The sequence below is a fragment of the Dipodomys spectabilis genome, unplaced genomic scaffold, assembly GCF_019054845.1.
Source record: "Dipodomys spectabilis isolate Male_0828 unplaced genomic scaffold, ASM1905484v1 ptg000125l, whole genome shotgun sequence".
In the NCBI taxonomy this organism is placed as follows: Eukaryota; Metazoa; Chordata; class Mammalia; order Rodentia; family Heteromyidae; genus Dipodomys; species Dipodomys spectabilis.
The window spans coordinates 21675037-21697949 of NW_024870802.1; the positions used below are offsets into that span (position 1 = coordinate 21675037).

At 40.5% G+C, this 22913-nt stretch overlaps 2 protein-coding genes across 2 annotated transcripts; both read left to right on the forward strand.

The window, feature by feature from the left end:
- The first annotated feature begins 2967 nt into the window (after positions 1–2967).
- LOC122115864 (lysosomal acid lipase/cholesteryl ester hydrolase-like) lies at positions 2968–11168 on the forward strand. The gene is made up of 5 exons (XM_042689435.1): positions 2968–2973; positions 4547–4693; positions 7096–7167; positions 9674–9745; positions 10935–11168. Exons 1-5 carry the CDS (start codon positions 2968–2970, stop codon positions 11166–11168), a joined length of 531 nt encoding a protein of 176 aa, XP_042545369.1.
- Positions 11169–20178: 9010 nt separating this feature from the next.
- Ch25h (cholesterol 25-hydroxylase) lies at positions 20179–21526 on the forward strand. Its single transcript, XM_042689599.1, has one exon. The coding sequence runs from the start codon at positions 20179–20181 to the stop codon at positions 21070–21072; it is 894 nt and encodes a 297-aa protein (XP_042545533.1). The 3' UTR covers positions 21073–21526.
- The last annotated feature ends 1387 nt before the right edge of the window (positions 21527–22913 follow it).

The following is a 22913-nucleotide window of genomic DNA, read 5'->3' on the forward strand; positions in this document are numbered from 1 at the left end:
GAAAACCGGAAGTGGTGCTGTAGCTCAAGTGGTAGAGCGCTCGCCTTGAGCTGAAGAGCTGAGGGACAGCGCCCAGGCCCAGAGTTCAAGCCCCACGACCGACAAAAAAAAAAAAAAAAAAAAATGACAAAATAATGGCTTTGCAGAGAAATGGATGGAGCTAGAAGGAATCATGTTGAGCGAGGTAAGCCAAGAGCAAAGAGACAAACGGTACATGGTCTCCCTGATAAGTGAATGCTAAATCCAAAATGTTAGGTGATATGACAAAACTAACAGGACTTAAGAAACAAAGAACTCCCACTCATCTGGTTGAACCACTGCTAAATATCCCCATGCTGCTGATCACACGTACGGTGTGTAACATGTGAACACCATTATATGTTATAGACTGTGATAGACAATTTGCTCCAGGAAAGTTAGAATGAACTTGTGACTTTAAATGAGCATCATTATTCCACAATACTGTGAAATTTGGGAAATTATGTAATCATTTAATCACAATCAAAGAAAAAAAGAACCTCGGGGAAGGTAGGGAGGGAAGGGATGGTAGGGGGAAAACAATGGAGGGGGTAACAATGTTCAAGAGGAAGTGTACTCATAACCTCACTCATGTAACTGTAACCCTCTGTATAGTATCTTTACAATAAAAAAAAGAAAGATTAGGGTCATATATGGAGTGGAATCCGAGGATGTTTCTGTCATCATAGGTAATGTTCAGTTTCCTGAGCTCAGCGTTGGCTTACTCAGTTTAGTATGTGACAATGCCTCAAATTTCATTTTTGTATTTACGCAGTCTTATATTTTATGAGCTAGTTCTTGTTTCTTTGTTTGTTTGGATTCTAGTTTTGATGAGATGGCAAAATATGATCTCCCAGCTTCCATTGACTACATTCTGAATAAAACTGGCCAAAAGCAGTTGTATTATGTGGGTCATTCTCAAGGCACCACCATAGGTATGTATGGAGCAAGGACTGGAGGCTGATAGAATGTCTGTATTATGGAGTTTATACTTGTTTTCATATGTGAAATATAAGAATATCACATCGTTCAAATAGTTTCTTTTCATAATGCTAAGTTAAGATCACAGAAGGGACAAAGTAGTTTCATATATGATCTTATATGGAAATTCAGATTTTGCTATAAATGGTCAGATATGGTATGTGTATTTCTTATCAAATTGAAAAAATTAATGTGAGCCCCATCCTTTTATATTTTTTCCGTGGGATGTGGGAGGGTAGAAGAATGTTCTTCCTCCTATGGTATATCCCTGTTGTCACTGTATTTGAGTTTGGTACTTTGCATCTTGTATATACATTTATCTAATCTGGGGAGAGAAAGGGGAATAACAGAATGCTGAAACAAGGTCACAGGATGACCCATTGCAACAATGATACCCACAAGACACTATGTTTGTCGGGGGGCGGGGGGATGGAGTGGGGGAGGTAGGAAAGGGAAGGGGTAATGGGAGAAAAACAAAGGAGGGGTAACAATACCCAATAAGAAATACACTCCTTACCTCTCTGATGTAACTGTAACCTCTCTGTACAGCATCTTTACAAGAAGATAAAATTATTTTTTTTTAAAAAAGAAAGCTTTCTATGGTCAGAGACTTCAAAATGGAAACAAGAAGCTATGCTAACTTTTAAAGCTCAGTGGAGAGCTTGGCAGTGTGGCTAAGTAATATATCACTTGCTTAGTTTATGAAAGGCTCTGGGATATCCCTAGTTCCTAAAAATTAAGTAAATAAATATAAAACTAAGTAGAAAGAGAAGGAAAAAAGAGAGGTAAAATCTACATGAAATACAAGTCTGACAGGTTATACTGAATGATTTTAAAAGCTGTATACGTATTTTATGCTGATTATAAAATAAGTATGTTTTAGAAAAATTGAAAATATAGTAAAGTTTAAAGAAAATGCAAATTATTCATTATCATAACCATCAAATGTCTCTACTGAGAATGTAGGGACCTGCCTCAGTACCTTCTCTGGCTGCTTCTGGAGGGCCTCACAAGTGATGCTAGATCTCTCTTGCCTTTTCTGAGAAGAAAAGTCCTAGAAGATGGAATTTCCTCTTATCTTCCTTTTGTTCCCACAGGTTTTATATCATTTTCACAGATGCCCAAGCTGGCCAAAAAAATCAAAATGTTCTTTGCCTTGGCTCCTGTGGTTTCACTGGTTTTCAGTTCCAGCCCTCTAACCAAGTTAGGACTCTTCCCTGAAGATTTCTTAGAGGTACACGGCTTGCCACCAGATTTCCTCTCCCAACAGGTTTCCTCTTCAGATTGAAGCACTGCTCCTTGGAGGGAGACTCTGCTGTTCTTCTCTGGGTTTGCTCTTAGCAGAGCATTGGTTTTTCTTCTTTCCTTCACCCCTACTTGCTACAGGTAGGGGCCTGTGGAGGCGTAGCTTTTGTGAATACTGCAGCTGTGGGTATGCATAGCTAACATGCTAGTCCAGCTTTCTATCCACTACAGAGGAAATATTATTTTAACATGAGCAGTGCTAGACTTTTATTCCAGAGATGAGCTCTTGTATAACAGTGTGTGGGAGATGGAAGACAGGGTGTGCACGATTTCCACAGGCCCATCCCTAAGCACAAGATGATGATGTAAAGATGCTATTTAATTATATTCTCCAATATGGCCATCAAACACATCAGCCCTCAGCCTCTATCTTTGCAGGTCCAAGTTCTATTCAAGGAGAAAACAGCATTCAAGAGAAGTTGGTTTAAGCCCTCTGAAAATAGAAGGCTCTTTATTCTTGCATTAGATATCTTATACATCTATACAAATGTGCATAATTGAAATCTTGTCCAGGAAGCTACATGATCATGCAGCATGTAATGTGCTTTCTTTTGATAAGGGACCACATATTGGGTGGCACTCTTGTAAGATCATAATAGAGCTAAACATAATAGAGCTGAACATTCACCAAGTGAATTCACAATTCAACCTATTATACTGGTGATGCGGGTATAAACCAACCTACTATATTACCAGCCCTCACTAAAAGTCTAGCATATGCAATTATGTACAGTGCATAATACTGGATAATAATAATAAGCAGCTATTACTGGCTTCTGTATTCATCATAGTATGCTTTTCATCATTATTTTAGGGTATACTCCTATTACTTATTAAAGTTTGGACTAAGGGAATATGCTGTTTGCTGGCAAAAAAAAAAAAAAACCTCACTTTTATAGTCACTGTGGCAAGTGATTGCCCTGTGCCATCTAGGTTGTGAAAGGACAAATTAATCGTCAAATCGGAGACAGGTGGTACTTGCCCTCTGGAGATCTACCCATTAATACTTATGTGCCCACTTGTATTAGTTTGCTAGACTATGAAGACAAATCTGTTCCATGCTTCTCCCCTACTAGTAGTTATTGACAATTTTTGGCCATTCCTGTTGGTGGAAGCATCATTCCAATTTCTGACTTCTTTTTTTCTTTATTTTCCCTCTGTTCCTATCTATCTCCACGTCCACATTTCCTCTTTCCTTAAGGACATCTATTTTTACTTAATTCTTCTATAAAGACCCTAACTCTAAGTAAGGCCATTCGAAAATACTGGCAGTTAAGAACTTTATGTCTATTTTTATAAAGGAGTGATAATTTAACCCCTGAAAATGCCTCCCATTCTCATTTGTCCCTCTAGGTGGTAGACATGAGCAAGAGATAGAATTGATTTGAATATAAAAAGAGATTTCTTCTGTTTCTTCTTGCATACTACATATCTTAAGGACTTAATGATTGCCCTGGCAGTACCTGATCACATATTTGCTGACCACTGGTTAAGGATATTGTAGAGAAGTGTTTGACAATTTTCCCCCCTAAACTATTATATAGGTCACCTGGTGTCTTTTGTTAGAATTCCATTCTACCCTTGTGGAATGAAAACAGCCAATAGTAACAGATAATGTGGCTGTGTTTCAATAAAGCTTTCCTTATAAAAGCATGCAACAATGGGAGCAGGAGGATGGGAATGAGACAGTTTAATTAATGTGAACAGAAATTGAGAGTAGGAGGTTGAGAATGTTCTGGAAATGGATAATGGTGATTTTGCACAACAGTGTGACTACATTTACTGCAACTGAACTGAACACATAAAATTGATTGAAATGATAGATTTTGTACTATTCATGTTTTATCACTAAAAATCCCACGATGGCTCATATTGGTGTACATGCACATAAGTTTCTAGAATAGTGCTGACTAGTCCCAGCACTGATTGCTTTTCCGAAAGTCACTACCATTCATCATGGAAAACTAACTTGGGTTGGCCCTGGGTCAAGGGTCCTGGCTCTTGCCCTTTATAAACATCTGTTACAAACGTATTTAGTTTTTGTATTTCACTCTGAAAATTCAATTCCATTTCTCTAACATCTCTGTACTTGTTGAGTATCTTGGTTTGAATATCGACTTGTCTCCATTTTGCTCCTGGCTACTGGGAGAGACATTGGGTCTGTGGTCCTGCAGGCAGTTGTGGAAGCTTCTATTCCAACAGGAAATACTGAGATGATCTTAGGATTCTTTATATTTTGCAGGCCATACTAGGGCACACAGAAGTCTTTTCTGATAATCCAATCATTAAGTGGCTGAGCATCCACTTTTGCACCCATGCAATTCTGAAGGAGCTTTGTGGAAATTTATTTTTTCTCGTGTGTGGATTTGATGAGAGGAATTTAAATATGGTATGTATAGTTATGTTCAGAATGGATTTAAACACTCAATGGGTTTGATCTTTGAATGTACTTAGTTTGGATGATGTGGGAGACACAGCAATGACCTTGTTAGAGCTCTGAAGGACCTTTCTTTCAAGATCAAGAGTGCTTTCAGAAGGTGGTTATGGTTGCATCTGTCCTCATAGTTGCTTTTATGCTCTGTGGAGAGTTGCATATGAGGATCTGCCACAATTTAAGCCACAATAGTTACATATTTCTTTTTAACAAATATGTGTGTTCCAATTTGGAGTTTCCATTATATATGCACACATACCTTCCTATGTACACACACATATATAAGACACATTCATAAATGCAAATATATGCACATATATTATATGTGTTAGATATGCATTTATTTGTTTTATCAAATGCAAATCATTGGCCAGAAATAACCTCTTCTTTATAAACCTAAATGTAAATTATAATGGTGAATTTTGAAAATAGGTTTGAAAAGTCTGAAATAAAGCCAGGCATTGTCTACCACACTCCTCATAATCCCAGGATTTGAGAGATTTAGGCAGGTGGATCATAGGTTTGAGACCATCCATGGCTAATTAACAGACTCCCCAATTCTGCCATAAAGACTGTAGTGAATCATTCAAAGTAATAACACTTTTTTTTGTTATTGTTAAAGGAAGTGTAGTTGCCATTTACAATTTTGCAAGTTCAGGAGAGCATAAAGAAGAAAATAAAAATGGCCTGTGATGGCTGAAATTTTCCTAATAAAGACCCAGAAACACAACAAATCAAAGAAAGCTTGGACAAATGGGATTGCATGAAACTGCAGAGTTTCTGCATGGCAAAGGACATAGCTAGCAAGATCAATAGAAAGCCCACGGATTAGGAGAAGATCTTCACTAGCCATATAACAGACAAGGGTCTCATATCTAAAATATACTTGGAACTCAAAAAATTAAATCCCCCAACAACAAATCCTCAAAGAAACAACTGCCCCATCAACAAGTGAGCTAAAGATTAAAGAGAGACTTCTCTGAAGAGGAAATAAGAATGACCAATAGGTACATGAAGAAATGCTCAACTTCTCTTGCCATAAAAGAAATGCCAATCAAAACAACATTGAGATTTCACCTCACCCCAGTTAGAATAGCTATAATCAAGAAATCTAGTAATAACAGATGCTGGAGGGGATGTGGCCAGAAGGGAACCCTACTGCATTGTTGATAGGAATGTAAACCTGTTCAACCACTCTGGAAAGCAGTATGGAGGTTCCTCAAAAGACGACACATAGAGCTCCTCTATGATCCAGCAACCCACTTTTGGGCATTTACCCAAATGATCACAAACAAGACCATACTAAAGCTACCAGCACAACTATGTTTATTGCAGCATTATTTACCATAGCTAAGATATGGAACCAACTCAGATGCCCCTCAGTAGATGAATGGATCAAGAAAATGTGCTATATGTATATAAATATATATACACACACAAACACATATATATATGTATATATACATATATAACGGAATATATATATATATTTATAATGGAATTCTATGCCTCCATCATAAAGAATGACACCACTCCATTTGTTAGGAAATGGAAAGACTTGGAAAATGAAATAAGCCAGGCCCAAAGAAACATAGGTCCCATGGTTTCCCTTATTTGCAATAACTAGTATATTCTGGGACAAGTAGAAAAGGTCAAAAGCTATGTGCATATGACCCTGTAAAATGATGTTAAGCAAAATGAACCCCAAGATAGGGACACAAGTGGTTTTTTCTTTCTTGCTATTGTTTTTAATGATTTATAATGTACTATGTGATTTTTTTGTTTCTTTTGTCTGTTTTTCCACCACTGCATAACCCCTGTTTTCACTGCATTTGATTCTGGTGCCCTGCATTTTGTATATACATTTTTCTAATTTGGGGAGAGGAAAGGAAAAAACAAAATGCTTAAATAAGGATACAGGTTGACCCATTGTACCAGTGAGATGTACACGACACTATATTGAAAATGAACTTTACAATGTCAGGGGGAGGAAGCAGGAGTTGGGAGGTGGGGAGGGAAGGATGGAAGAGGAAAAACAAAGGCAGAGGTAACAATGCTTGATAGGAAATGTACTCATTACCTTACTCATGTAACTGTAACCCCTTTGTACAGTGTTTTTACAATAAAACATATATTTTAAAGAAAAGTTTAAAGTGAAAAAATGGCCTGTGATTGCAACCTATATTCTTCCACACTCTCTATGCTTATTCATATTTTATAGGACATAGTTATAGTCAGAGCATATATTTGAGGTTGTAGTTCTGTAGTTTTTAATTCTTTAAACAACAAAATATGTTGATTTTCAGTATCACCTTAAAGCTGTTTTCATTCTTTAATCTGTCATGTTTATCATACAGTCAAGAGTGGATGTCTACGGGGCACACAATCCTGCCGGAACTTCTGTGCAAAACGTATTACACTGGAGGCAGGTAGGCCTTTCAGAAGGGCAGCTTTGTCTGGGAAAATCTAGTTGTCAGAAAATTGCAGTATACATTCATGTACCTCTCTCTCCAGCTTCTCAAACTAAAAGCCATTCTATGTAAAAGTTTGATCTGGTTTCTTTCCTGGTCTGGTCACTGTGTTTGTGTTGCCTGTGTTACCCTCTATGATGCACACATGTTGTGTGTAAGGTCACCAAACAGCTGTGAGGTTTGTCTTTCATCTTCTTTCCTTTCTTCCCCTGCCTTCTCCTTTCTTTTCTTTTTTTTTTTGGGGGGGGGGGTCCGGTCGTGGGGCCTGAACTCTGGGCCTGGGCGCTGTCCCTCAGCTCTTCAGCTCAAGGCTAGTGCTCTATTACTTGAGCCACAGCGCCACTTTTGGCTTTTTTTTCTTTTTGCTTATGTGGTGCTGAGGAATCGAACCCAGGGCCTCATGCATGCAAGGCAAATGCTCTACCACTGAGCCACCTTCCCAGCCCCCTTCTCCTTTCTTTACCTCTTTTACATATTATGTATTTACCTATTACCTATTTCTTCTCTGTTTCTCTTTCCTCCCTTTCATCTGTTTGTCATTGATTCATATTTTTTTGTGTTCTTTCATAAAGCATGATTTTCGAGTAGCAGTAGAGATAGCATGCTGTAATTTCAGCAGTCATCTGTGGACAGGATATGTTTGGAATGTCAGTGGATAAACAGAGCTACACCAAAGATGAGTGTGTAGGGGAATCACTAACTTTGAAAACAGAGTTTTGCTCATTTTTTTTTTTTTTTTTTTTTTTGTCGGTCATGGGGCTTGAACTCTGGGCCTGGGCGCTGTCCCTCAGCTCTTCAGCTCAAGGCAAGCGCTCTACCACTTGAGCTACAGCGCCACTTCTGGTTTTCTGGTGGTTTATTGGAGATAGGAGTCTCACGGTCTCTCCTGCCCGGGCTGGCTTTGAACCGCGATCCTCAGATCTCAGCCTCCTGAGTAGCTAGGATTACAGGCGTGAGCCACCAGCGCCCGGCTAGTTTTGCTCATTTTTATCACAGAAGTAATTTATGTCTGTTCCAGATCCTATATTAGCAAAATAAGAACAAAATAAGAACATTTCAATGAAACAATTGTTCTATAGCTCTTTACAGATTAGAAATATGTATTTAGAGATGAGAGCTATCTCTGAATTCTGCTATATACCTTTGCAGAGCAGATGTACAAGTAGGTTATTTTTCTCCTATTGTTTCGTTTTTTTTCCTTGACAGTATTTCATGAGTTTATGTCGAATGCCAGATAACTTTGAGAGTTTTTTCCAGGCAATTTTATTTAAATACAAAATAATTTGCTGTTAAGCTTCAAAGAAAGGTACTCTAAGTGTTTTATGTCATGATATCCAACCACCAGGCAGGCAGGCAGAACCAGTCTGTGTGTGTTGTGTGTGTGTTTTGTGTGTGTGTGTGTGTGTGTGTGTGTGTGTGTGTGTGTGTGTGTGTGTGTGAGCATGGGCGTGCACGCACTGCTACTAAGGCTTAAACTCAGAGCCTCCATTTTGCACATGGTTCTTTAGCTTATGCTTGTCTCTTTAGCGTAAGACTGGAGTTCTACCACTAGAACCACACCTCTAGGCCCAACTTTCTGCTCATGAATTGGAGATAAGAGTCGCATAGACTTTTCTGCCCAGCCTGACTTTGAACCTCAGTTGCCAGATACCAGCTTCCCATGTAGCTAGTGTTATAGCACCAGAGTTTATTGCTTTTGAAAAGGACATCTTCTAATAAAATATTGCTGTTAAAATGATGAGATTTGGGTTTATACTAATGTTGACAAATGCATGGTTTTAAAAATAGACACTTAGGGTAGAATGTTGGAATGAGAGAGAATGACATATTTTTGCTGGGCTCTGGAGGCTCACACTTGTAATCCTAGCTACTCAGAAGGCTGAGATCTGAGAATCAAGTTTCAAAACTTGTCTAGGCAGACATGAATCCCTCTTCCCTTGGATCAGCTATAAGGAGTCATTTCCTGGCCTGAAGTTCTTAGCTTGTAGAGACTGGAAGGCTAAATATCAGAATTTGCTGTGGTTTAGATGAGGAGCCCCTGGAATGCATATTGTTCCTACCATGTTGACAGAGCACACTTAGCATTTAAGCAATGGCCTGGGCCTTTGAAAGTTCTGTTGTTCACTCATGCTCTTCTTTTAGGTGCTCACAATCCCCCTCAGTCATATTTCAGTTTATCTTCTTTTGTTTACTTCACATATCCTAACAGCAACATTCTACTACATTTCTGAGCATTTTTAACTCCTACTTGATAAACTATATGTCAGAAAGAACCAGTTCTGTGAGTTGGGGTGTGTGTGAACTCCCAGAGTTGCAAGGAGTAAGTCTGAGCCATGTTGAGGCAAATGGGCAGCTACTTTTCAGTTTAGTGAGCAATGGCAACCCAGCTCCTCAATTCTGATGACTTGGCTAAATCCAGTGATCTCTGATGATATGTCACTTTGTTGTTTTATTTTCCTCTTAGATTTTAAAACTTAATAAGTTTCAAGCCTTTGACTGGGGAAGCAGTGTCAAGAACTACCTACACTACAAGCAGGTAAAGGTTTCAGTCTTTTAATGTAAATGGCCCCCCAAATAACATCTCTAGGAAACCAGCCTACCTTATTGAGATTCTGGCTGTATTAGTTACTACAAAATGCCTAGGTGGTATTTGATTTCCTTCTATCCTCTCCAGAAGCTCACAGGTTTGCAGGTGGTGTTGTGGACTGGTCTTTCTCTCTCCATCCTTTGCCTGACTCTAAATAAGAGCCATGCATTAGTCAGAGCAAGCATGGGCACAGGCCCTGCAGACTCAAGTACTTCCAGTTGTATTGCAGGTTTCTGGCTATGGGATCTGGGACATTGTGTAAGCATTTCCCTGCACAGACAGAATTAGCATCTTTTACGCCAAGCACACTAATGTGTAAGCTACTTGATCTGTTTTCTTATTTCATTCTCACAGCATCCCTGTGACTTAGACATGGTCTTCTTTGATTTAAAGATGAGGAGCTGGCGTTGGCGTCTCATGTCTGTAATCCTAGAAACTCAGGAGGATGAGATGGGAGGATCACAGTTCAAAGCCAGCCCTGGAAGGAAAGTCTGTGAAACTCTTATCTCGAAATAACCACCAGAAAACCAGAAGTGGCACTGTGGCTCAATGTGGTAAAGCACTCGCCTTGAGCAAAAAAGTTCAGGACAGCGGCCCTGGCCCTGAGTTTAAGCCATACAACACCCACCCCCGCCATCCCACCCCCCACAAAAGATAAGGAAACCAAAGTTGAATTTTTGTGACTTGCCTCTTACATTCAAAAGGAGAAAGTAGAAGGATCTGGCTTAGTACCTGCTAACTTGGGCTTATGGCTCTTCTGCATCTCATGAGAACAGTGCTTCCCTTGAGCTTTTGTGTTCAAGGGTAGTGCTCTAGCACTTTCAGCCCAAGTACCACTTCCATTTTTCTGGTGGTTCATTGGAGATAATAGTCTCAAAGCCTTTCTTGCCCAGGCTTGGAACCTTCATCCTTAGATCTCAGCCTCTGGAGTAGCTAGGATTACAGGGGTGAACCACTGGTGCCCATGTATAGATTTCATTTTGTTCTTGCAATGGCTACCTGAAATGATTCTGAAAGAGATTTTCAAAATTGAGTCTGTTATTCTCAAATTGGACTTACTGGACAGTGTCTAATGGAGATTATATTTATTGCCGTTTTGAAAACTATAATAAACCTTTCTTTCTTTTTTTTATTGTAGAGTTACCCTCCCATGTACAATGTGAAAGACATTCCTGTGCCCATAGCCTTATGGAACGGGGCTCGAGACTGGCTGGCAGATACCAATGACATCCATATCTTACTGACTCAGATCCCCAACTTGGTGTACCACAAGGAAATTCCTGAGTACAATCATATCGATTTTATTTTTGGCATGAGCACCCACTGGATGGTGTATGATAAAATTATCAATATGATGAAGAAATACCAGTGAGTGCTAGAGACACTCACAGAAAAGGGTTCTTGCCTAATTGCTGGAAAATGAGTGTTTTCAATGATTCTCATTAGATAGAATTAGAAGCACACACTAGCTATGTTTTTTCTAATTATGACGATATATGAAGTTAGGGTCTCAATCATAGATCATGTTTGTAGTCTACTAAAAAATAACACAGAGGTATGAAAAAGGCATTATAACTACTGTTTCTCCTCACAATTTAAAATCTACTTAGTTACCTTTATATACTCAACTATTTGCCCTAGCAAATTATCATATTGGGAACTTTTAAACTGTTAAACTTGTAAATCGGTCACTGATTTGAATGCAATATAAAATGTACCTAGTTCTTATCACCTTTTTCTTAAAAACAAAACAAAAACTCAGCAGTGTTATCAGTTGTACTTATCTATCAAATGACACTTTTCTATGTTTTTTGTACTAACTACCTGGTCAAATCCAATGGCATCCCAGCTATTTAAATCAAAATGAGGAAATGGTTCAACTTGAGCAAAATAGTTTTCTGAAGTCTTCAGGTATAGATTAAACTGATTTTTACATGTCTATATAATAATGAATAGCTTAAAGAGTTATGGAATCTGGGTTATTATGAGTATCTTGATTACATACACTTTTGATGAAAAGTTCAGCAGAGAGACTAAAGCACTACCCTCTCCCACAACTAATGGGCTCTGAACCACTCTCTTAAGCTCAGTCCTGTCCATTTCAAGTCAGAGCCTATGTGAAGTGTCCACACAGAATCTGTGTGCAGGAATGGTTTCAGACTAAAGCTCACCTCAGGGATTCATTGTTTTTTGTTTAGTTTTGCTCATATTTTTAACAATCCTGCTTTGCATGTTGAAGCCCAAGTTCACCTGCCTTCGTGCAGCATCTACATTACTGCTAGAGGAACAGAATGACACTTGATACGTCTTCCTGTTATAGCTACTTAACAACAGTAATAACATTACTTGTCTTTAACTGCCTCCAGGAGAATTATAACACTTGTAACATTTTAAAGATCTTATTTAAGATTTCCAATAAAACCCAGCCTCATAGTCCTGAAGGATTGTGTGTGTGTGTGTGTGTGTGTGTGTGTATGCGTGCTTTGTTCTCTTTCTCTCTGTCTCTCTCTGTTTCTGTCTCTCTGTCTCTCTGTCTCTGTCTCTGTCTGTCTCTGTCTCTGTCTCTCTGTCTCTGTCTCTGTCTCTGTCTCTGTCTCTCTCTCTCTCTCTCTCTCTCTCTCTCTCTCTCTCTCTCTCTGTGTGTGTTTCTGTCTTTATATTGGAGTATTCTTTTTTTTGTCAGAACTTCTGATTCTTTTCCTCTCCCATTCTCTCCCATTAATCCTTCTGGGAAAATTCACTTAACAGTCCATGAATGTTTGTTTGTTTGTTTGTTTTAAATCTCATGGAGAAATGAAAAGAGCCGAAGAGAGCTTGTTTGGAAACAGATTCCTCCATCATCAGCATCGTCTGTCATAATGAAGCTTTGAGTTGAGTCTAGGTATAGTGAACCCCAGAAGGCAGCAGAAACGCTTGTCTAACCAATTCACTCTTTGAAAAAATTAAGTCACTAGAACTGGAACTAACATGTGCCTTCAGCCTCCAAAACACTGGTGTGAGGCCCACGTGTAGTCTCTCTCAGTACTGAACTTGTGTAAAATTGTATTTCTCATTCAGTTTTATAAATTCAGAGTCCAGTAATTTCTGAGAGTGTGAGAAATACTGGGTCAATATCTATGATAGACATGTCCATTTAGCTAAATGAAATTAGATGCTCAGGTCACATCAGGGAGGGCCTAGCAGCTGGCATAACACCGTCTGATTTTTGACCAGAACAGAGTGAGAAGCAGTGAGGGTGGCATCCTAGGAGGATGCCAAACTTCTTCCTAGCCATAGGTCATCTGGCAACTCTTCTTTTTCCTTTGACGAAGGCATTCTGTCCAACTAAGTATGGATACCTGGGTAGCATGCTCACCAGTAGTAGAGAGAGCTTGTCAGAGGGTGGCTTCAATGATGTCGGTGACTTGGCTTCTCTACTTGGAGCCAGTGTTACAGGAAAATACCCAGAGATTCCCTTGAGAAGTTGTGGTCATCTAAGTTCTCACAGTGACACGAGAGAGGGGAATGTTTTATTTTTACCAATCTCTTTTCTTCTTTTCATCTTCTTTCCAAACTTTTCACTAGGAATGCTTCCAAGGACAAGTGGCTAGACCAATGTAATAGGGAAGATATTGCATAGCCACTCTTTCGGAGTTTGTATTTCATTGCTCATTTGGTTTTGGCCATGCCCTCTTGATCTGGATGGAGTTACATAAGCCCTCTCTAACCTTCAGATCCTGTCTGAATTCATGTAGTTTTGCTTCATGATTAGATCACACTCAGAACTTCACCACAGGCCTGTGACAATTTGACAGGGAATCTAGCTCTGTTCTTTTTTTTTGGTCGGTTATGGGGCCTGAACTCTGGGTCTGGGCACTGTCCCTCAGCTCTTCAGCTCAAAGCTAACTCTCTACCACTTGAGCCACAATGCCACTTCTGCCTTTTTCTGCTTATGTGGTGCTGAGGAATTGAACCCAGGGTATCATGCATGTAAGGCAAGTACTCTACCATTGAGCCACCTGCCCAACCCCATTTTGCTTTTTTAAAATGTGTGTGCATGCCAATACTGGGTTTTGAACTCAGGGCCTGGACACTGTCCCTTAGCTTGTTTCTTAAGGCTAGAGCTCTGCCAGTTGAGCCATATTTCTACTTCTGCTTTTTGTTCATTAATTAGAGAGAAGTGTCTTACTTTTCTTTCCTGGCCTTGTTTTGAACTAAAATTTTAAATTACAGACACCAGAGTAGCTAGGATTAAGGCATCAACTACCAGCACTTGGTCTCTATCTCCATTCTTTATTTGTGTGAACATCTCCGTTGAACACAATTATCTCCACAAGCCCTGTAGTCCAGGAGAGGTCCCCAATCACCTCAAGTGCCAACTTCCTGGGATTCATTATGTCAGACAATGACTTAGTAGTTCTAACAGAATTACACAATTTGAAGTCTCCTGTGCACATTCCATACTTGGTTAATGTATTTGATATACATGCATGTGACCCTGTATATTTTTACTTATATATTTACAAATTAGACCTAACTTGCACATTTTAGAGAAAACATGCATGCTTTTTCTCCCTATGCTTCATTTATTTTACTTGTCATTTTCCCATGTGCATTCATTTCTTTGCAAATCATGTAAGAAGATACTGTATTTGAATTGGACTTTTAAAAAAAAAGTCACAATAATGAAGAAAATTACTTTTTGGATTCGCCACAAGAGGGCACTCTCAGATTTGCTAAGGAATTTCCCAAGCCTCTTATTTTCTCATTTTTTGGTGGGAGTGATGTTTGAAGAGGAATGTAAGGGTTTTATTCATGTTGTCTGGGCTGATGTCCATCTCCTAATTTTCCTATCTTTTTTCCTAAGTGCTGGGATTACCTAGCCCACCTCCTAATACTCTCAGTTAGGAGGAGGATTTCTCTCAGGCCTTCATCTAGGGAACATAAAGATTGATGGGCTGGCTAATATTTTGAGGATGGGTAAGACCAGCTATGACTATGATCATTATCAGGATTATGATGGAAATTTTCTTGTGATATATAACATCTGAAAAATATTGTCAAGGAATAGCTTTCTCCCAATTCTGATCTGAAAATAAGTACGGCAGAGTGATCAGAACCTTGGCTTTGGGTACTAGGTAGATTGAGTGTGATTAAGGTTTAACCTAGGATTCAAATTAGTGACATCTGCAAAAATGCAGGTTATTTCTATCATGTGTTTGTGTCTATTAAAGGTGTTCATTTATTAAATGTGACATTTAAAATGAACTATAATTTGATGACTCGTCATTTACTTTTTAATGCAGGGAGAGATCCAAAATAATCTTTTGTGACAAATGAAAAGCAACATCAGAAAGTAATTATTCTGATTTTTTAAAAGTTGTCAGTCACTCATTCAAGAATATTTATTGCATTTTGATTGTGCATTGAATAAATCTTATAGTGTGATTTCAAGATTACTTCCAAACTATGCAAGTCAATCTTTCTATTTTTTGTATGGCTGAAAATAATGCTTTGCATTTTACCTTGTGTCTTTCTTGGTTTTTCAAACCTTCTCATCAGGCTTTAATCATTGTAGCAGACCCTTTAACAGACAGTGAGAATCTTGTTTTCTTCTGCTTTACAGACCATGGTATGCCTTTTATTATTGCAAATGATTTTTTTTTGTTGTTTTCAACTTTTTTTTGGGGGGGGGGGGGTCCGGCCGTGGGGTCTGAACTCTGGGCCTGGGCGCTGTCCCTCAGCTCTTCAGCTCAAGGATAGCGCTCTACCACTTGAACCACAGCGCCACTTTTGGCTTTTTTCTTTTTGCGTATGTGTTGCTGAGGAATCGAACCCAGGGCCTCAGGCATGCAAGGCAAGCACTCTACCACTGAGCTACCTTCCCAGCCCTATATTTTCAACTTTTTAGAGAGGTTGATGAGAGTTCCCACAATAAAAGTAGAACAATAAAAGTAGAAATGGCTGCTTACCTCTGGCATGAGAGGTCAAAATTACATGTCTCAAAGTTTTCATTAACAGAACCCTCAAAGGAGTGTCACCAAATTTAATAGTGCTTTTTGTATTAATTTCCTAAACAATGCTTTCTGAATCTTGTAAATTGGTGCATAAAAATAACTCTAAAGTCACCTTCTGACATCAAACTCCTGTCTAATACTTAGTGACAATTGCCTTAGTTTCATTCTTGATTTGTCTTTAGTTTCTATTTAAGCCAAGTAGTCTTGGCATTCTGAGACTGAACCTTTAATCTTCATGGTGCAGGGTTATATTTTGACCTTTTAGATGGCTCCAACTCTGATTCTTATGGGTTATTCAACACTATGTATCTCTGAGATCCAAGAATAACTGTCCCAGGTAGACAGTCCCACTTCACACTGGTAGGTAAAAACAAATCATAAAAGCCATGTTAAATCAGAGAGAAGCCAGGTGCAGGTGGCTCATGCCTATAATTCTAGCTACTCAGGAGGCTGAGATCTGAGGGTTGTGGTTCAAAGCCAGCCCAGGCAGGAACGTTCATGAGACTCTTATCTCCAATTAACCACTAGAAAACTGGAAGTGGCACTGTGGCTCAAGTGGTAGAGCTCTAGCCTTGAACTGAAGACCTGAGAGATAGTGCTAAGCCCAGAGTTCAAGACCTACAACCAATAAAAAACAACAACAAAAAAAACCCCAGAGCGAATATGGTTGCTGACATGTTTACCAACTATGTGTTTTATGACTGGATGATGAACAGTATCTAAAATGTTGCAGTGAGTTGGTTCCATATAACTTTGAGACTGTAGAACCCTATGATAGGTAGAGAAGAAAAGATTCCTTGTTTCCAACCCTGTAAATATCTCAGACCATGAAGATAAAGATGGTACACAGGAAGTCTAAAGACATAGTATGACCAAAGTACTTGTATCATCTGAATGCAGAAAACATTCTTCATGTGAACACACCTGAACAGACCCAAACTACATCAACTAGTGTTCCAGATTAAAGTGGAATTGTACAGTTTTGAGTCAATATCTTTAAAAATAAGAACCTAATAGCTTTTGAACCTTTTGCATACAAGATATAATGCTTATGGCTGGATCTAGAGATGTAGCTCAACTAGAGTGCAGGCATAGCATATATGGGGTCCTAGATTCAATCCCTACAACCAAAAAAGAAATACAGAGAGAGAGAGAGAGAGAGAGAGAGAGAGAGACAGACAGACAGACAGACAGACAGACAGACAGACAGGCAGGCAGGCCTGTCTGTTCTAGAAGATACATCCTAGACCTAAAAAGACCAATTCATCAAGCCAGGCTAGTACACTTGCACAAATAGAAAATATTTGATGGCATATGCTCGCCCGCTGAACAGCACAATGTAGGATTCAGTTTTACTCTGGTCCATTCTGTTGTCACTGAGCCTGGCTTCCAAGGCTACTTCACAGGGCTCTGTCACTAGCTCATGGAATCCGTTCTAGCAGTGATATGGATAGAGCTACTGAAGCAGGAAGGACATGGTTTGGTTTTGGCTGAAGGCTCAAAGGACACATTTGGGACAGTCAATCTCATAATTAAATGCAAATCAAGAAAATCTTCAGATGTCATCCACTTCAAAAACTCTCCAAAGAACAGTTGAAGCATTCAGGCATGGGAGCTGAGACTACAATGTAAGCACGGAGTGTCCTGGAAGGATATTTGAGCACTGATGGAATGTGAGTAGAGGTTAAATACGAGGGGTATTCATGAAGGACATTCATTTGTAATTCTGAGAAAATGAGCTCTGAGGGTCTCTGCTGTGCATGGGAGTGAGGAGTAAAAAATCCTCTTCTCTATGAAATGAGGCTCCATGAACAGGACCATGTCTATTAGAAATGAGAGAGAAGAAAGTTCTTGTTGCCATAAAAGAGACTAGAAACAGGATGAGTTGGTGAGGGTAGTAGAGTGAGAAAGGACCTAGTCTAATTGCAAGAAATCTACCAGTAGGGAAGCCATTCAACCTGTTTTCTGTGACATTAACACATCAGAACAGCTTTGGAAAATCTAGTCTCTTTCCATTTTTCTTTCCACTGGGGGGGCAGGGCAGGGGGGGCAGCACTAAAGCTCAAAGCTGCTTCTAATCCTTCATCTTCTCAATGGAAAAAGTACATGGAGAATAGAATAATATTCTTTTGGCACACTGATGTATTTTATCTGTTTGTTTGTCTTTTAAGGCTGCAGTAGAGTCAAAATTTACTATTGTCTGTATCAATATTCTACAGATAGCAGTTCTGAGACACATTTAAGCTAGAGGTGAATTTTAAATTATGGATTTGCTTAGCATGTGTACATAACCTACACATATTGTGCATTTATACATATATTACAAATTGGTCTAGTATATATCATATGTGTATGTACCCTATACTCTGCATTATTATATTTAGGTCTAAGCATTTGACTATATTTTATCATTCCTCACAGCATGGCTTTTATTTCTCATTACATATTTTTATTTGATTTTAATTTCCAATGTCTCAATTATTGTACAATGCAGAGTACACATTTAAAACAATAAATATGCATCTCCCTTTGTGAGCTTGCTCTGTGCTAGGTACTGTGATTGTACTTCTGTAAATACTATAATAATAATATAATATAATATGATATAAAATAGTAATGATGTCTAATTCCTGCCAGAGGAGTTCAGAAATAGAGGAAATACCTAAACTAGTACTGGGCATGTAGTAGGAGAACATTATACTGTAGACTTTACTCCTTTTTCATTTCATGCTTACAGCACACTTGTAAGATGATTATTTTCTTTTGGGTGGATAAGAAACTAAGCTTTGGGGTGTGAAGAGTGGGCTCCAACCACCTAGCTACAGAGGCAAAAGCAGGAATCCAAATGGCCTCTGGTTTCTATGTTTTAGCCCCAAATGTCCATCTTTGAAGCATCCCTTGTGTGGCACCTGTCACCTGGGCAAAGGTTGGCATTAGTTTCTGTGCGGGTCTCTCCATCTCCCCAGCCTCTCCTAGACAAACCTGGTGGTCCTCAGTCTCTGACCCAATGATCCTAGGTTGGGGGTGGAGGGTAAACTTAGGGGTGGCCACGAGTTGATGTTAGCTTTCTGTGCTGGGGGTTTGGGGAGGGAAGGAGGTGGAGGGCTGGAGGAGCACAGGAGGTAGGCAGCTGCTCAGGGAAGGACAGGGACATGGGTCATTCATGGGTTTACCTAGTGGGAGGCTTTAAAGGTCGCCCAAACCACTGCCTAGAAGAACCAATCACTGCCTTCTTGCTTTTGGCTAAGATGGCTTTTTATGCAGCTCAGTACAGGCGCTGGATAGAAAGCCCAGCGTTTTCCCTGCTCCCAAACCAAAGCCTAGCAGTATTGGCTCTCCTCTCCCTCCCCCTCACACATATTCTCTCTCTCTCTCTCTCTCTCTCTCTCTCTCTCTCTCTCTCTCTCTCTCTGTCTCTCTCTCTCTCTCTCTCTCTCACACACACACACACACACCCCTCCCCCACCTAGTACCTTGCTTCTGAGTCATGGGCAGCTGGTTTAGACGCCTCAGGGAGCACCATGGAAGGGGGTCAGTGCTTCCAGAACTAATCTGTTTGCTTGGGGAAACTGGAGCTTGTGTTAAGTCTCCCAGGAAGGCTCCTTTCCGAGTGGTTGGGACGGGCAGAGGTCCCTATCCAGCCATCTGTCCTATAGGATTTCCTCAGCTGACAGCCACAGAGCCCTCTGGACCCACCCCCCCTCCCCCACCCCGTTCCCTCTGCAAAGGAATGAATGCGGTTGGCAACTGGTTATAGTGCTAGAAGCTGGGCACACAGGGGGAGTTTTCCTATGGGCATCTTGTCAAAAAACAAAATGGACGCAGTTCCATCTACGCATTTTGACACAGAGATGATTCTGCACTGATTGCCAGGTGTTTTCTAGTGGTGTCTAGGACATTACTGTGGGAGCCGTGAAGACACTGGTGGATGGAGTTGTCAAAAGTCGGAAACAGCCAGGTGTGGTGAGAGATGCTTGTAACTCCAGAACTGGGAAAGTTTCGGGCAAGTGAAAATTCAGATCAGTCCCGGCGGCCTCAGAGCAAGACTAAAGTCTTAAACAAACAAAAACCTCAGAAACTCTTTGCAGTAAATCTGGGTACAATGTAACGTGTGTAAATCATATCTCAACTGGAAAAAAAAAGTGCAAACATAGCTCTGCATGCTTATGAAAAGTTACTAAGTAGCACGTGGAGACAAGCAACTCTAATAGCAGCGCCCACCGAGGTATCTGTAGCCAGGAGGAATAACTCCACCGGCTATTTATCTGTTGACCCAGCCGGGAAAGGGAGTTCAATAAAAGGCCCCTCCCATCACATGGGGGCGGAGCCAGTCTTAAGAAAAGTCGGGGGCAAGCCAGCAGCGGCGGCCAGTGTCAGAAGCTTGCCATGAGTTACTACAACAGCTCTGAGCTCCTGGTCCCCGGCAGCGCTGGCCAGCTGGTCCTGCAGCCCCTCTGGGACCGCTTGAAGACCTGGGAGGCGCTCACCGGATCGCCCTTTTTCCCGGTCTTCTTTTCGATCATCACCTACCTGGGCTTCTGCCTGCCTTTCGTGGTGCTGGACGTCCTGTGTCCCTGGGTGCCTGCGCTGAGACGCTACAAAATCCACCCGGACTTTTCTCCCTCGGCGCTGCAGCTGCTCCCCTGCCTGGGACAGACGCTCTACCAGCATGTGGTGTTCGTGTTCCCCGCCACCCTGCTGCACTGGGCGCAGAGCCCCGCGCTGCTGCCGGCCGAAGCCCCGGAGCTGCTGCAGATGCTGCGCCACATCGTCTTCTGCCTGCTGCTCTTCGACACCGAGTTCTTCGCGTGGCACGTGTTACACCACAGAGTGCCCTGGCTGTACCGCACCTTCCACAAAGTGCATCACCAGAACGCATCCTCCTTCGCGCTGGCCACGCAGTACATGAGCGTCTGGGAGCTGTTTTCCTTGGGTTTCTTTGACATGCTCAACACCAGGCTGCTTGACTGCCACCCGCTCACCATCCTCATCTTCCACGTGGTCAACATCTGGCTGTCGGTGGAGGACCACTCAGGTTATGACTTCCCGTGGTCCACCCATCGACTGGTGCCGTTTGGGTGGTACGGAGGCGTGGCGCATCATGATCTCCACCACTCTCACTTTAACTGCAACTATGCCCCTTACTTCACACACTGGGACAAATTACTGGGTACGCTGAAGCGGGCCCCTCTCCCTGCATGGCTGAGTGGCTGTGGGGGGAGCCCCTCAGACTCCGGACCGCTGTGCAGTTCACACTGGAGTCAGGAGAAACATACCTGAGCTGGGTGTTTGTTTGTTTGTTTTAAAGCAAATAACTTATTAACTGATGAAGCTGTTCTAGATGAAATGTATTTTTGCAATCTGACAAAGTAATTTATAGAATGTATATTATTATGATTGTATCTTTGGTGTCAAAATCTAGCTCACCTCAAAGCCTTGACTCTTGGACATAATTAGACATTCATCATTGGCCCATGTGAATCATCTGTAAAAGGATTTGTTTGTAGAACAAGGGTTTTCTATGTCTGAAAATGGCCATAAATGGTGAACATGGACATCTTTTGTGGAGGATCTAACTTTTAACTCTAAAAATCCAGATATGTTCCTGCTGGACAGTGATCAAGATTATTATATTGTTTTCTATTTTTTAATAGAGATGCATATTTATATTGTAAGAAATATCATTTGTGCTTTTAAAATGATGAAAAATGAAAGAAATCATGCATCAAACAAGTATTGGCTTCTGTTTCACTGGCATTTTAGTATAGGAAAACCATAAACAGCCTGGTACTGGTGGCTCACACCTGTAATCCTAGGTACTCAGGAGACTGAGATCTGAGGATATCAGTTCAAACGGGGCCAGAGCAGGAAAATCTGTGAGGCTCTTATCTCCAATTAACCACCAGAAAATCAGAAACAGCTGTGGTTGAAAGTGGTAGAATGTTAGACTTGAGTGAAAGAGCTCAGGTACAGCACCCAAGCACTGAGTTCAAGCCTCATGACCAACAAAAAATAAAATAAAAAAAGAAGAGGAAAGAAAACTAAAAACAGAGGAGGGAATTGGGATTGTGTTTTTCAGACCCTCTGGGGGAGGGGTGGAAAGGAGAATCTGGTGACCAGTGTCTTGTTGGAGGAGGAGTGTAAGAAAAAAGGAGGTAGGAGAAAGTGAGCATTTGTTTTGATTTAGAGGTTTCACAGAACCGAACACATGATCATTCTGATGAAAGCTTTTTGGCTGATTTCTGAATAACAGGCAAATGATGGAATTGCTCTGTAAAACTTTACAGAGAGATTAACATTTATTAGATGATGATGAGTAGGATATGTAGGGTGGAGGGCATAGAAGTAGGAAAGTGCCTCAGTTTGGAAAACCCATAAAGCAAATATGTTCATTAAAGTAACTGATCAGTTCAAATAGGGATTTCAATAAAGCACCATTTTCAGAAAGCCATCTTTAGTTAACATAGTCTGGAAATGCGGTGTAGTTCAATTTCTTAAATAAGACCCACAACAGATGTCATGACCCTTCTTTCTCAAAGGAAGATAAAGTGAAAGTTGGCCCTGGATCCCTGGTTCCTCATCTGTAAAGGAGATGGTGTTCCAGATGTTCTAAGAGATGACTGGTGACCATCACAGTCTTTATGACAAGTCATGTACAGGTCACCCAACATTCCTTCCGGCAGTTTCTTGTTTACCTTAGGGTCAAGATAAAAATGAAGGTATGTTAGACAGAGATCTGTAAAGAACAGACTTGCACACAAATCTAGTACCACTATATATGTACCAAGTTATTTTTGCTTTCTGAAAGGTAAAAAGAATGCATCCAATGATCTGGTCTTCATGTTATGTCAAATAAGACTCCTGAGAACTATCTTTAGACCTTTGAAGTGAGTGGAAAAAGAGGAAAAAGATAAGCAGGCAGCTATTGGGTACAAGACACAACTTTTAGTTATAGTGAGCAGAACCAAGTCCCCCTAGCTGCCCTATGAGTCTTTAGATGATGAAAACATGTCTTAGACCACTTGCAGAGTTCTGTAAAAATGTCTCTCATTGCCTTTCCACATAAGGAAATGTTAGATGAAGCAAATTGTTCACATGGAAAATATTATGATTTAGAAACA

Excerpts from the sequence above, each read along its gene's own strand:
- Ch25h (XM_042689599.1), top strand. The coding sequence starts at position 20,179 with ATGAGTTACTACAACAGCTCTGAGCTCCTGGTCCCCGGCAGCGCTGGC.
- LOC122115864 (XM_042689435.1), top strand. Across the intron at positions 4,694-7,095 it reads ATGAGAGGAATTTAAATATG|TCAAGAGTGGATGTCTACGG; the intron begins GTATGTATAGTT and ends TTTATCATACAG. Across the intron at positions 7,168-9,673 it reads ACGTATTACACTGGAGGCAG|ATTTTAAAACTTAATAAGTT; the intron begins GTAGGCCTTTCA and ends TTTTCCTCTTAG.